This window comes from Salmo salar, chromosome 28 (genome assembly GCF_965601325.2).
Source record: "Salmo salar chromosome 28, fSalSal1, whole genome shotgun sequence".
Lineage (NCBI taxonomy): Eukaryota > Metazoa > Chordata > Actinopteri > Salmoniformes > Salmonidae > Salmo > Salmo salar.
In genome coordinates this window covers 40768896-40784107 of record NC_138318.1, presented here as the reverse complement: position 1 = coordinate 40784107, position 15212 = coordinate 40768896, and the positions used below count along the sequence as shown (strand labels likewise).

The window sequence follows — 15212 nt, the reverse complement described above, 5'->3', positions numbered from 1 at the left end:
AAAAAATTCCAATGTGTCAAGTAAATGTCTTTTTGTTTTGTCATGATTTGGTTGGGTATAATTGTATTAAATTGTCCTCTCCTGCTCTCTCCTACTCTCTCTCTCTCTCTCTCTCTCCCCTACTCTATCTCTCTCACTCACACAAACACACACTCTCTTTCTCACACTCTCCTGCCCTCTCTCACACTCTCCTGCTCTCTCCTACTCTCTCTCTCTCCCCTACTCCATCTCTCACACGCTCACTCACTCTCTCTCACTCACAAACACACACTCTCTTTCTCACACTCTCCTGCCCTCTCACACTCTCCTGCTCTCTCCTACTCTCTCTCTCTCTCTCTCTCTCCCCTACTCTATCTCTCTCACTCACACAAACACACACTCTCTTTCTCACACTCTCCTGCCCTCTCTCACACTCTCCTGCTCTCTCCTACACTCTCTCTCTCCCCTACTCCATCTCTCACACGCTCACTCACTCTCTCTCACTCACAAACACACACTCTCTTTCTCACACTCTCCTGCCCTCTCTCACACTCTCCTGCTCTCTCCTACTCTCTCTCTCTCCCCTACTCAATCTCTCACACTCTCACTCTCTCTCTCTCTCTCTCACTCACACAAACACATACTCGCTTTCTCACACACTCCTGCCCTCTCTCTCACTCTCCTGCTCTCTCCTACTCTCTCTCTCTCCCCTACTCTATCTCTCACACTCTCACTCTCTCTCTCTCACTCACACAAACACACACTCTCTTTCTCACACTCTCCTGCCCTCTCTCACACTCTCCTGCTCTCTCCTACTCTCTCTCTCTCCCCCTACTCTATCTCTCACACTCTCACTCTCTCTCTCTCACTCACACAAACACACACTCTCTTTCTCACACACTCCTGCCCTCTCTCACACTCTCTGGCTCCAGCCTCTGTCTGTGAAGAAACCTTCTGCTCTCTACTTGAAGCTGGACTCTGTGACAGACAGCCTGACCAAGCCTGACCACAGATCAGAACCCAACTCTCCCTGCACAGGGTACAACACACTGGGACACACACACACACACACACACACACACACACACACACACACACACACACACACACACACACACACACACACACACACACACACACACACACACACACACACACACACACACACAATAAATCAAACATGAGCACTGCATTTTAAAGTCATTAGTAATTCGTTGTAAATCTCATTCAGATTTAAAAGGGTGAAAGCTGAACAACATTTCAGTTACTGTCCTCTTCTAGTCACTATTTCAATGCTTCTACCACACAGAGATCCTGTCTGTCCTCCTCAACATCCATCCCTCCTTCCTTCTCTCTCTAGGAGTTTTGAGGAGATAGAGGCCCAGATCACAGCCCAGATGAAGACCCCGGTGTTGGGCTCTCGGCCCGGGTCCGGAGGGGTCTCGGCCCGGTCCGGAGGGGCCCGCTGGAGAGAAGGAGAAGACCAGGAAGAGAGAGAGCCAGTCACTCAGCCGGACACAGAGCACAGACAGGGATCATGGAGTGGTGAGTCACAATATTGAACTCTCTGGTTGTCAATCAATAAGTTTGAAAAAAAAAAATATATAGATTATATATATATATATATCAATACATCTGATGTAATGACTGTATGTTTCTCATCGTCTTCCATCTCCATCCTCTTTGCGTCAGGCTCATCTCAGAATACAATGTTACGACACATTTTCTTTCCCAGTTCGCTATGCCGTGACCTCTCAACTCTGTCCGTGTTATTGTCATGTATACAGTAGAGGGCGACAGTGCCAACCCTAAATACAGTGTGGCCTACAGTGTAGATGTTACCCAGGTTAAACTTTCAAAGCCTTGGCGATAAGTTATTAACTTCCATAAGGTAACTACCGTAAACTACCTACCAGCCAGCAACTCAGCCACTCCCAACCTTCTGCTGACACGCTCCTCACCCCGCTCCTCACCCCGCTCCTCACCACGCTCCTCACCCCGCTCCTCACCCCGCTCCTCACCCCGCTCCTCACCCCGCTCCTCAACCCCTTCCGCCTCCCTGCTGCCACCCCCTGTACTGTAGCTACCCACCCAGGGCCCTATGGAGGTCCCAGCCCCAGACGCACCCCACTTAACCAGGCTGTCTGAGTGCCCTGACCCCCTGGTGAACCTGGAAGCTGACCTGGCAGAGACCAACCCCACTGCCTTTGCCCTCAAACTGCAGGTGTGTTGATTAGAGTTAGAGTCCCTCCCTCGCGTGCCAACCTGCTTCCCTTTGGACCCTCTCTAACGTATTATTGATTTATCATGGCTATATTATTGATTTATATTATTGATTTATATTATTGATTTATATGATTGATTTATATGATTGATTTATATTATTGATTTATCATGGTTATATTATTGATTTATATTATTGATTTATATTATTGATTTATCATGGTTATATTATTGATTTATATTATTGATTTATATTATTGATTTATATGATTGATTTATATTATTGATTTATCATGTTTATATTATTGATTTATATGATTGATTTATCATGGTTATATTATTGATTTATATTATTGATTTATATGATTGATTTATATGATTGATTTATATTATTGATTTATATGATTGATTTATATGATTGATTTATATGATTGATTTATATTATTGATTTATATTATTGATTTATATTATTGATTTATCATGTTTATATTATTGATTTATGTTATTGATTTATATGATTGATTTATATGATTGATTTATATTATTGATTTATATGATTGATTTATATTATTGATTTATATTATTGATTTATATGATTGATTTATATTATTGATTTATATTATTGATTTATATTATTGATTTATCATGGTTATATTATTGATTTATATGATTGATTTATATGATTGATTTATATTATTGATTTATCATGGTTATATTATTGATTTATATTATTGATTTATCGTGGTTATATTATTGATTTATATTATTGATTTATCATGGTTGTACTATTGGTGTTTGAGGATGAGCGTGTGTCCTCACTGTCTCTCTTTATTTTCCCTCTGTTGTTTAGTCAGTTTCCTTTACGTTAGCTACTCCATTACTTTCATTCAGCTTCCTTTATCTACAATATGTTAGCCTGTTAAGTGTTGACTACTGTATGTGTGGGTGACTGTTTGTTGATCAGTGAGTGTGGGGGGGTGTGACTGCAGGTGGGAAGTAAGTAGCCTCAACTTCTGGTTCTCTTTATGTCTCCTCCCCTTCCTCCTCCCTCCGGCCACACCCTCCCTCCTCCTCCCCCTCCTCCTCCCTCCGGCCACACCCTCCCACGCCTCCCCCTCCTCCTCCCTCCGGCCCCCCACCCCCCCCCCCCCCCCCCCCCCGCGTCTCAGGAGGAACTGGTTCTAGCTGCTCTGAGGATAGAGGCTCTGCAGGTAGCCAAACACCTCTCAGACAGCCCCTCCCTCTCCACTGTCACCCCCCAGGTACTGAGCTGAATCAGCCTGCACCTGTACCTGCTCACCTACGTGTGTGTGTGTGTGTGTGTGTGTGTGTGTGTGTGTGTGTGTGTGTGGTGTGTGTGTGTGTGTGTGTGTGTGTGTGTGTGTGTGTGTGTGTGTGTGTGTGTGTGTGTGTGTGTGTGTGTGTGTGTGTGTGTGTGTGTGTGAACAGCATGATCGTGTCTCAGCCTGCCCCCCCCCACCCTTTAGTCACACCGTTGTGTGTGTGAACCCATGGCCGTTACACAACAATAACAACTCCAGCTGCTGCCTCTCCCTGTATTTTCCCCATGTAACATCTCTAACACGGCCTCTAGCCCCTGACCTGTGACCCTTGACCCCAAACCGCTGAATTCCAATCACCAGCTTTCCTGAACCAATCAGCGGAAATAGAGCGCTGGGCCTTTTCTCTCTCCTTGGCTTTGTATCAAACCCATTCATGCATGTTGCCTGTTGGCCTGATCAGGAAAAGCTTCGATAAACACTAAGGTGAATTGAGGTAGCGTTTACTTCATCTGGGTCGGTCACCATCTGATAACTTCACTTTATACTCATTCCTAGGGTTGCACAATTCCGGTAACTTTCACCAAAATTCCCAGGTTTTCCAGGAATTCTGTTTGAAAATAATCTGGATTTCCACCTGCTTATTCTATCTTTAATCCAGGACTCTTCCAACACTGATTTCTGGAAAACTTGGGGAATTTGGGGAAAAGTAATTGGGATTTTGCAAACCTACTCATCGATCTGTAGTCATTCCTGAATCAAATGGGAGTCATCATTATGATGATATACTGTTGTTTTTCCTGGTAAATAACAACAACAACATTGATGAACACCACAGGGTCACACCAGATGTGCTGAATGTGAGGTCCGCTGGGTAGGTTTCCTCAAGTGTCAACACTTAACCTCATTTCAGGTTGAATGTCCGCAAAAAAGGTTAATTGATGCCTGGTTTAAGGTTTGGACAAGGTGCACGATTTCACAACTTGATTTTAGATGGTTCATCACCCTGAAAGTAATCTACGGTCCACCTCTGGTCTCTTGGACGTGCCACCCATATGGGAAGTCAGTTTCCTCTCAGCTCAGTCCAAGCTCTTCTCTGTCCTTGCACCTCAATGGTGAAAACAGCTTCCCTCTTAAGCTAGGACAGCAGAGTCCCTGTCCATCTTCCCCCTGAAGCTAGGACAGCAGAGTCCCTGTCCATCTCCCCCTTGAAGCTAGGACAGCAGAGTCCCTGTCCATCTCCCCCTTGAAGCTAGGACAGCAGAGTCCCTGTCCATCTTCCCCCTGAAGCTAGGACAGCAGAGTCCCTGTCCATCTTCCCCCCTGAAGCTAGGACAGCAGAGTCCCTGTCCATCTCCCCCTTGAAGCTAGGACAGCAGAGTCCCTGTCCATCTCCCCCCTGAAGCTAGGACAGCAGAGTCCCTGTCCATCTTCCCCCCTGAAGCTAGGACAGCAGAGTCCCTGTCCATCTTCCCCTTGAAGCTAGGGACAGCAGAGTCCCTGCCCATCTTCCCCCTGAAGCTAGGACAGCAGAGTCCCTGTCCATCTTCCCCCTGAAGCTAGGACAGCAGAGTCCCTGTCCATCTTCCCCCTGAAGCTAGGACAGCAGAGTCCCTGTCCATCTTCCCCCTGAAGCTAGGACAGCAGAGTCTTCCCGAAAGGACCTGAAACGAAAGTTTCTTAAAACCCCTTGCCGCGTGGGATCCCGTAACCGGGATCAACATCCAGCGAAAAAATCAGAGCGCCATATTCAAAACCAAATCTAATAATTTCTGTTTCTCAAACATAGGACTATTTTACACCATTTTATAGATACACTTCTGAATCGAACCACGTTGTCCGATTTCAAAAAGGCTTTACAGCAAAAGCAAAACATTAGATTATGTTAGTAGAGTACATCGACAAAAACAACCACACAGCCATTTTCCTAGCAACTAGCATGCCTCACAAATACCCAAAACACAGCTAAATGCAGCACTAACCTTTGACAATCATCATCAGATGACACTCCTAGGACATCATGTTACACAATACATGCATTTTTTGTTCGATAAAGTTCATATTTATATATAAAAACAGCATTTTACATCAGCGCGTGACGTTCAGAAAATATTTTCCCTCAAATACTGCCGGTGGATCAGCGCCACAATTTACAAAAATACTTGTCATAAACATTGATACAAAATTAAACTGGCATTCAAAGAATTATAGATGAACATCTCCTTTATGCAAACACTATGAAAGATTTCAAAAAAGCTTCACGAGGAAAGCACTCTTTGCAATAATCTGAGTACTGAGCTCAGAAAAATACACTAGGCTATACAGATAGCCGCCATCTTGGAGTCATCTAAAATCATAAATAGCATTAGAAATATTCCCTTACCTTTGATCATCTTCATCAGAAGGCACTTCCAGGAATTCCAGGTCCTCAACAAATGTTGTTTTGTTTGATAAAGTCCATAATTTATGTCCAAATAACTCCTTGTTGTTCGCGCGTCCAGTAAGCTACTCCAAGTGTAGGAAGCGCGCGGACGATGTCGCGACGAAAAGTTAAAAAAAAGTTGTATTTACGTTCGTTCAAACATGTCAAACGTTGTAAAACATCAATCTTTAGGGCCTTCAGAACGTGAAGATTCAGTAATATTTCAACCGGACGGTTTCTGTGTCTTGAAAAAGGTTTTGGAACGGGAGGATCCTCCCTCGTGAACGCGCCCCAAGAAGTGATGTCACCCCCTGCCTCAACAACTTCCCCTCCTTGTCATTCGGGCTCTGTTCATCGTAGAAGCTTCAAACAACTTGTAAAGACTGTCGACATCTAGTGGAAGCCGTAGGAAGTGCAACATTATTACTACGTCACTGTCTATTCAATAGGAAACGACTTGAAGAGAGCCCATGCATCCAGATTTCCACTTCCTGGTAGGATTTCTCTCCGGTTTTTGCTTGCCATATGAGTTCTGTTATACTCACAGACACCATTCAAACGGTTTTAGAAACTTCAGAGTGTTTTCTATCCAAATCTACTAATAATAGGCATATCCTAGCTTCTGAGTTTGAGTAGGAGGCAGTTTAATATGGGCACATATTTTTTCCGAAATTGTAAATTCTGCCCCCTATCCTTAAGGAGCTGTTGGAGGCTTTAGAAGACATCTGCCTATTCCCATGTCTCTTCCCCACTGTTCTTCCTCCTCCTCTATTCTCCCATCTCGTCTCTGTCTCAATCTGTCTGATGTTTCACCACCCTCACTTCACAGTCCCTCCTCAAGAAGCCCAGCCCTCGCAGGTGGAATCTCTTCAGTTCACCCAAAGTAAGAGGAGAAATGTCACCCCTCCTCACTGTTCCCCTACTGCCCCGTTACCCCCTCGTAACTGTTCCCCTACTGCCCCGCTACCCCCTCCTCACTGTTCCCCTATTGCCCTGTTCCCCTACTGCCCCGTTACCCCCTCGTCACTGTTCCCCTACTGCCCCGTTACCCCCTCCTCAATGTTCCCCTACTGCCCAGTTACCCCCTCCTCACTGTTCCCCTACTGCCCTGTTCCCCTACTGCCCCGTTACCCCCTCCTCACTGTTCCCCTACTGCCCTGTTACCCCCCTCCTCACTGTTCCCCTACTGCCCCGTTACCCCCCTCCTCACTGTTCCCCTACTGCCCTGTTCCCCCCTCCTCACTGTTCTCCTACTGCCCTGTTCCCCTACTGCCCAGTTACCCCCTCCTCACTGTTCCCCTACTGCCCCGTTACCCCCTCCTCACTGTTCCCCTACTGCCCTGTTCCCCTACTGCCCCGTTACCCCCCTCGTCACTGTTCCCCTACTGCCCCGTTACCCCCTCCTCACTGTTCCCCTACTGCCCCGTTACCCCCCTCCTCACTGTTCTCCTACTGCCCTGTTCCCCTACTGCCCCGTTACCCCCTCCTCACTGTTCCCCTACTGCCCCGTTACCCCCCTCCTCACTGTTCCCCTACTGCCCCGTTACCCCCCTCCTCACTGTTCCCCTACTGCCCTGTTACCCCCCTCCTCACTGTTCCCCTACTTCCCTGTTACCCCCCTCATCACTGTTCCCCTACTGCCCTGTTACCCCCTCCTCGATATTCCCCTACTGCCCCGTTACCCCCTCATCACTGTTCCCCCACTGCCCTGTTCCCCTACTGCCCCGTTACCCCCTCGTCACTGTTCCTCTACTGCCCAGTTACCCTACTGCCCAGTTACCCCCTCCTCACTGTTCCCCTACTGCCCAGTTACCCCCTCGTAACTGTTCCCCTACTGCCCAGTTACCCCCTCCTCACTGTTCCCCTACTGCCCAAGTACCCTACTGCCCAGTTACCCCCTCCTCACTGTTCCCCTACTGCCCAGTTACCCCCCTCCTCACTGTTCCCCTACTGCCCTGTTACCCCCCTCGTCACGGCTAGAGGGAGGGAGGGAGGGAGGGAGGGAGGGAGGGAGGGAGGGAGGGAGGGAGGGAGGGAGGGAGGGAGGGAGGGAGGGGGAGGGAGGGAGGGAGAGGGAGGGAGGGAGGTAGAGGGAGGGAGGTAGAGGGGGGGAGGGAGGGAGGTAGAGGGAGGTAGAGGGAGGGAGGGAGGGAGGTAGAGGGAGGTAGAGGGAGGGAGGGAGGGAGGGGGTAGAGCGAGGGAGGGAGGGAGATGGAGGATAAAACAGTTTTCCTGTATGTAAAGTATCTTACCTGGCAGAACAACGCTTTATGTCATAATGACTAGGACTGAGATAAAGACCTACCAGAGCCCTGTATAGTGCACTACTTTAGACCAGGGCCCTGTATAGTGCACTACTTTAGACCAGAGCCCTATATAGTGCACTACTTTAGACCAGGGCCCTATATAGTGCACTACTTTAGACCAGAGCCCTATATAGTGCACTACTTTAGACCAGGGCCCTGTATAGTGCACTACTTTAGACCAGAGCCCTATATAGTGCACTACTTTAGACCAGGGCCCTGTATAGTGCACTACTTTAGACCAGAGCCCTGTATAGTGCACTACTTTAGACCAGATCCCTATACTACCGTTCAAAAGTTTGGGGTCACTTAGAAATGTCCTTGTTTTTGAAAGAAAAGTAAATTTTTGGTCCATTAAAATAACATCAAATTGATCAGAAATACAGTGTAGACATTGTTAATGTTTTAAATGACTATTGTAGCTGGAAACGGCAGATTTTTAATGGAATATCTACATAGGTGTACAGAGGCCCATTATCAGCAACCATCACTCCTGTGTTCCAATGGCACGTTGTGTTAGCTAATCCAAGTTCATCACTTTAAAAAGGCTAATTGATCATTAGAAAACCCTTTTGCAATTATGTTAGAACAGCTGAAAACTGTTGTACTGATTTAAAGAAGCAATAAAACGGACAGGTAGACCCAACACCTCTCTATGGGACTACTATATTAGTGGGGCTGTAAATCCCCTACACCCCCATGAGGCCCCAATTCAATCAACTCATCCTCTTATCCCCCATAGGGAGGATTAAACCATTCAAGGCTGTTTGTGGGGTTGGGGGGGGGGGGGGGGGGGGGGGGTCAATAAAGTTAATAGTTAGTCATGTCGTAATCAGATTCTGGGTTGGATTCTATGTTCAGAAATTTCAGGTGACTAGAGTTGTCGTTTCTTTATTACAATTATGGTCATGTTGGATTTTTGTTGGTTTTCTGATGACCTGCAGATGCTTTGCCGTAGAGGCCAATCACTACGGAACGTGTGTTCTATGGTAAACCCTGTCAGATACCCTAACCTGTGGGCAGTGGAGACATACACTACTTAAGGAAGTTGGATTTAATACTTTAAAACTGGTTCCATGTTAGAAAAGGAAAGGAAGTGTTTTCACGGGATCGTTTACGCCTAATAAAAATATGATCAACTTCCTCTCACATTGTGACGTGAGCAGTAACATGAGTTATGATGAAAAAACATGTCTTATTTTTTACCTTTATTTAACTAGGCAAGTCAGTTAAGAACAAATTCTTATTTATAATGACGGTTTACTCCGGCCAAATCCTAACCCGGATGACGCTGGACCAATTCTGCAGCCACCCTATGAGACTCCCAATAACGGCCCGGTTGTGATACAGCCTGGAATCGAACCAGGGTCTGTAGTGACGCCTCTAGCACTGAGATGCAGTGCCTTAGACCGATGTGCCACTCGGGAGGCCCATCAACGCATCTGTAACCAAAAATCGAATCAAACACTTCATGAGAGCCCATGTTGCGCAACATTTCTATAGGCTATGTAATTGCGTGAGAAAAAAATCATTTTTGATGGCCTCTATTAAAAAGAAGAGGATCCCATCAGCTTTCTATAGGCTAGGCATACTACACTGCTCAAAAAAATAAAGGGAACACTTAAACAACACAATGTAACTCCAAGTCAATCACACTTCTGTCCACTTAGGGAGCAACACTGATTGACAATAAATTTCACATGCTGTTGTGCAAATGGAATAGACAACAGGTGGAAATTATAGGCAATTAGCAAGACACCCCCAATAAAGGAGTGGTTCTGCAGGTGGGGACCACAGACCACTTCTCAGTTCCTATGCTTCCTGGCTGATGTTTTGGTCACTTTTGAATGCTGGCGGTGCTTTCACTCTAGTGGTAGCATGAGACGGAGTCTACAACCCACACAAGTGGCTCAGGTAGTGCAGCTCATCCAGGATGGCACATCAATGCGAGCTGTGGCAAGACGGTTTGCTGTGTCTGTCAGCGTAGTGTCCCAAGCATGGAGGCGCTACCAGGAGACAGGCCAGTACATCAGGAGACGTGGAGTTGGCCGTAGGAGGGCAACAACCAAGCAGCTGGACCGCTGCCTCCGCCTTTGTGCAAGGAGGAGCAGGAGAAGCACTGCCAGAGCCCTGCAAAATGACCTCCAGCAGGCCACAAATGTGCATGTGTCTGCTCAAACGGTCAGAAACAGACTCCATGAGGGTGGTATGAGGGCCCGACGTCCACAGACCTCCATGGGTTGATAAATTGGATTTCCATTGATTATTTTTGTGTGATTTTGTTGTCAGCACATTCAACTATGTAAAGAAAAAAGTATTTAATAAGATTATTTCTTTCATTCAGATGTAGGATGTGTTGTTTAAGTGTTCCCTTTATTTTTTGGAGCAGTATGTGTTCTGAACCACCAGAAAAGCCTCCTCCATTCACTATTTAAGTGCATAGATGACATGTATTTCCCCCCCCTCTACCTGTTTCGATACAGGTGCATGATAATAGTCCATTTTAAATCAAAACAAATTTCACACATATATTATTTAGTACATGTCAAGACAAGATTAAAACAAGAATAGTCTAATGGGTGACAATATTGTCCTATCACTTGTGAATGATTCCCAGCTTGTGTGCAGTAAGACAAGAAACAGCGCATTCCTTTTTTTTGTTGCGACTTTTTCACATCATAGTCTCACACCTCATGTAACCTAGCCCATAGGTCTATATATTTTTCGATAAGGTTTGTATCGCAACTAACTTCTTCATAAAATGAACACATGAATCCACTTTACAAGGGATGTAGAGTCTAACTGGCGTACATACAAAGTGCGCGAGTTTCAAATTCGGCAAAGATAATTTTCACCACCCCAAAAAAAATTCAGCTTTATAATAAAAGCCTTACATGCATAAATCGCATTTGCGGTCACTTTTTAAGAATGCTGTTAACACGCTAATTGATTGCATTGTGGAACATTCGTGCTTATAGCCTACAGCCGTGTGCGCATTGCTGAGTTTATAATGTTTAAAAAATTGCCTTATTGTTTATCAACATTTTAAGCTAAATGGTCTCATCTGTTGCATCAGCCTCATTGATTTTAAAGGTTTTTTTGATTTTATTGGCTGTATTAATTTGTAATCTATCGCATCCCACAACGTTCCCAGGCGTGTGTTTGGAATATTTATTTCTCACACAGAAGGACGAGTTGACCTATAGAATAGGTCGACTTTGGTACTATGGGGGATAGTAGATTGACATAGGCTAGTGCTTTTCCAGTTCGTTAGGCCTACTCATCTTGTTGGCTGACTGAAGAGTAAATGTTGACAGTTCTTCCAACATTTTCAATATGCGCCTTGGAATTCGATAAGGACACGTGCAGTTGCATCCCAAATGTGTCTGTCTTCACTTGTAGCCTGTGAGAAAGACCCGATTTACTTAACGGGCATTGGCTAATAAGAAGTGAGATATCTGAGAGCCAGGATATCTGAGAGGGAATTATAATTATTATATTCAGCCCAAGGGCACAACGGCCACTGGCCACAAAAGGCATGGATTATTTTTTTAGAAGGCATTGCGGCCACACTAAAGGGATACTACTGGGAAATTCGAGGCATTATCAAGTGCTTGTCAAATTGTGAATGAGAGACTGATGAAGTGTGTACAGCCTGCGCAAAAAAACAGAACAGAGCTCATGCCTTTCATGCAACTTTATTCAAATCATCATTAGAGTTTCATCATGCAGCCTTACAATGTATTAGACCTCTAAACATATAGTTCGACGTTCGTATCACAACTAAAGTTACATAAATAACTTTTTCTTTGTTAAATGCTCAACACAGAATAGCACTCTCTCAAATCTTTTGGAGAAAATATCCTTTCTGTTTTATTCAGCTTTGTTCAATTGTATTCTTCATACTATAAAATAATGCCACGGAATTCTAAGCTAATCTTGCCTGCTAAATGAACTAGTGTAGCCCACAGCCACATCAGGACCTGCTAAATGAACTAGTGTAGCCCACAGCCACATCAGGACCTGCTAAATGAACTAGTGTAGCCCACAGCCACATCAGGACCTGCTAAATGAACTAGTGTCGCCCACAGCCACATCAGGACCTGCTAAATGAACTAGTGTAGCCCACAGCCACATCAGGACCTGCTAAATGAACTAGTGTCGCCCACAGCCACATCAGGACCTGCTAAATGAACTAGTGTAGCCCACAGCCACATCAGGACCTGCTAAATGAACTAGTGTAGCCCACAGCCACATCAGGACCTGCTAAATGAACTAGTGTAGCCCACAGCCACATCAGGACCTGCTAAATGAACTAGTGTAGCCCACAGCCACATCAGAACCTGCTAAATGAACTAGTGTAGCCCACAGCCACATCAGGACCTGCTAAATGAACTAGTGTAGCCCACAGCCACATCAGGACCTGCTAAATGAACTAGTGTAGCCCCACAGCCACATCAGGACCTGCTAAATGAACTAGTGTAGCCCACAGCCAGATCAGGACCTGCTAAATGAACTAGTGTAGCCCACAGCCATATGGCATAGAACCAGATCAAGACCTAACATAAGGACAACTCAGAGTATGCTTTCATGTCCTTCCCTGTGGCTCAGTTGGTAGAGCATGGTGTGTGCAACGCCAGGGTTGTGGGTTCGATTCCCACGGGGAGGCCAGTACCAAAAAAAGAATGTATGAAATGTATGCATTCACTACTGTAGGTCGCTCTGGATAAGAGCGTCTGCTAAATTACTAAAATGTAAATGAAATAGACAAATTTTTGTAATATCATGCTTCTTTAGACCTGTCTAAAATAAATAAGGGATTTATTGTGAAGGTGTAGGATATATTACATGGATTTATTCTACTTTTTATAATGTAGATGTTCCAAAGGTCTTCATCAGTGGCTTGTAGGCTGTGTGTGGAAGCTAGGAGATTCTAAATGTGTTGATGTTAATTAACAGTCAATTACCGGCTGACCACCACAACCCTATCTGCTAACCTATTCCTATCCCTCCCCCAGCAATACCGCCTCTTTCCCCTGCCTGGACCCAATCACGGCCAAGCTGTTGCAGCTTCAGCCAATCACAGGGCCACAGCTCTGGGATTGACGACTGCTTATGTTGCTACCAGCTGCTCAAATCTCCAGGGGCATCATTGCAGGGAAAAATCTAAGAGGGATCCTTGGGACGTATAACTCTGATGTAACCCCATTGAAGTTCACATTTCAAACAGCTAAAGTAAGGTTTAGGTAAAGGTTATGGTTAACGTTAAGGTTAAGTTTAGGGTAGGGGTTACGGTTAGGTTTAGGTAAAGGTTATGGTTAACGTTAAGGTTAAGTTTAGGGTAGAGGGTTAGGTTTAGATAAAGGTTATGGTTAACGTTAAGGTTAAGTTTAGGGTAGGGGTTAGGGTTAGGCAAAGGTTAGGGTAGGGGTTACGGTTAGGTTTAGGTAAAGGTTATGGTTAACGTTAAGGTTAAGTTTAGGGTAGGGGTTACGGTTAGGTTTAGATAAAGGTTATGGTTAACGTTAAGGTTAAGTTTAGGGTAGGGGTTACGGTTAGGTTTAGATAAAGGTTATGGTTAACGTTAAGGTTAAGTTTAGGGTAGGGGTTACGGTTAGGTTTAGATAAAGGTTATGGTTAACGTTAAGGTTAAGTTTAGGGTAGGGGTTACGGTTAGGTTTAGATAAAGGTTATGGTTAACGTTAAGGTTAAGTTTAGGGTAGGGGTTACGGTTAGGTTTAGGTAAAGGTTATGGTTAACGTTAAGGTTAAGTTTAGGGTAGGGGTTACGGTTAGGTTTAGGTAAAGGTTATGGTTAACGTTAAGGTTAAGTTTAGGGTAGGGTAGGGGTTAGGTTTGGTTTAGGGTAGGGTAGGGGTTAGGGTTAGGTTTAGGGTAGGGTAGGGGTTAGGGTTAGGTTTAGGTAAAGGTTATGGTTAACGTTAAGGTTAAGTTTAGGGTAGGGTAGGGGTTAGGGTTAGGTTTAGGGTAGGGTAGGGGTTAGGGTTAGGCAAAGGTTAGGGTAGGGGTTACGGTTAGGTTTAGGTTTAGGGTAGGGGTTAGGGTTAGGCAAAGGTTAGGGTAGGGGTTAACGTTAAGGTTAAGTTTAGGGTAGGGGTTACGGTTAGGTTTAGGTTTAGGGTAGGGGTTAGGGTTAGGCAAAGGTTAGGGTAGGGGTTAAGGTTAGGTTTAGAGTAGGGAAGTCCCAAGGATCCCACTTTGTATCTACCATCAATGCAGAGGCTGCCTCATTTTGCATATAGAGTTTGGCTGTGGTGTGGGGCATCTTTCTGATCCAATACGACGCTGCATGGTGGTTTGGTTTAGTTCAGGATCCTATAAAGAGTGTATTATATTGTCTGTAGGGTTCTGATCCAATACGACGCTGCATGGTGGTTTGGTTTAGTTCAGGATCCTATAAAGAGTGTATTATGTTGTCTGTAGGGTTCTGATCCAATACGACGCTGCATGGTGGTTTGGTTTAGTTCAGGATCCTATAAAGAGTGTATTATGTTGTCTGTAGGGTTCTGATCCAATACGACGCTGCATGGTGGTTTGGTTTAGTTCAGGATCCTATAAAGAGTGTATTATGTTGTCTGTAGGGTTCTGATCCAATACGACGCTGCATGGTGGTTTGGTTTAGTTCAGGATCCTATAAAGAGTGTATTATGTTGTCTGTAGGGTTCTGATCCAATACGACGCTGCATGGTGGTTTGGTTTAGTTCAGGATCCTATAAAGAGTGTATTATGTTGTCTGTAGGGTTCTGATCCAATACGACGCTGCATGGTGGTTTGGTTTAGTTCAGGATCCTATAAAGAGTGTATTATGTTGTCTGTAGGGTTCTGATCCAATACGACGCTGCATGGTGGTTTGGTTTAGTTCAGGATCCTATAAAGAGTGTATTATGTTGTCTGTAGGGTTCTGATCCAATACGACGCTGCATGGTGGTTTGGTTTAGTTCAGGATCCTATAAAGAGTGTATTATGTTGTCTGTAGGGTTCTGAT

The 15212-nt window shown here is 45.0% G+C and overlaps 1 protein-coding gene across 3 annotated transcripts in view; it reads left to right on the top strand.

Annotated features, from left to right (window-relative positions):
• Window positions 1-15212, top strand: part of LOC106589972 (uncharacterized) — a 230297-nt gene that overhangs the window by 207782 nt on the left and 7303 nt on the right. For 2 of the 3 annotated variants that reach the window (XM_082970596.1, XM_082970595.1), the window contains exons 12-14: window positions 912-1018; window positions 1340-1524; window positions 2063-2197. In XM_082970596.1, coding sequence (XP_082826722.1) covers window positions 912-1018; window positions 1340-1524; window positions 2063-2127 — 357 coding nt within the window. In that variant the 3' untranslated portion in view covers window positions 2128-2197. Of the gene's footprint in view, window positions 1-911; window positions 1019-1339; window positions 1525-2062; window positions 2198-15212 lie in introns of those variants that run through there. The other variant, XR_014383054.1, reaches the window with a different exon arrangement.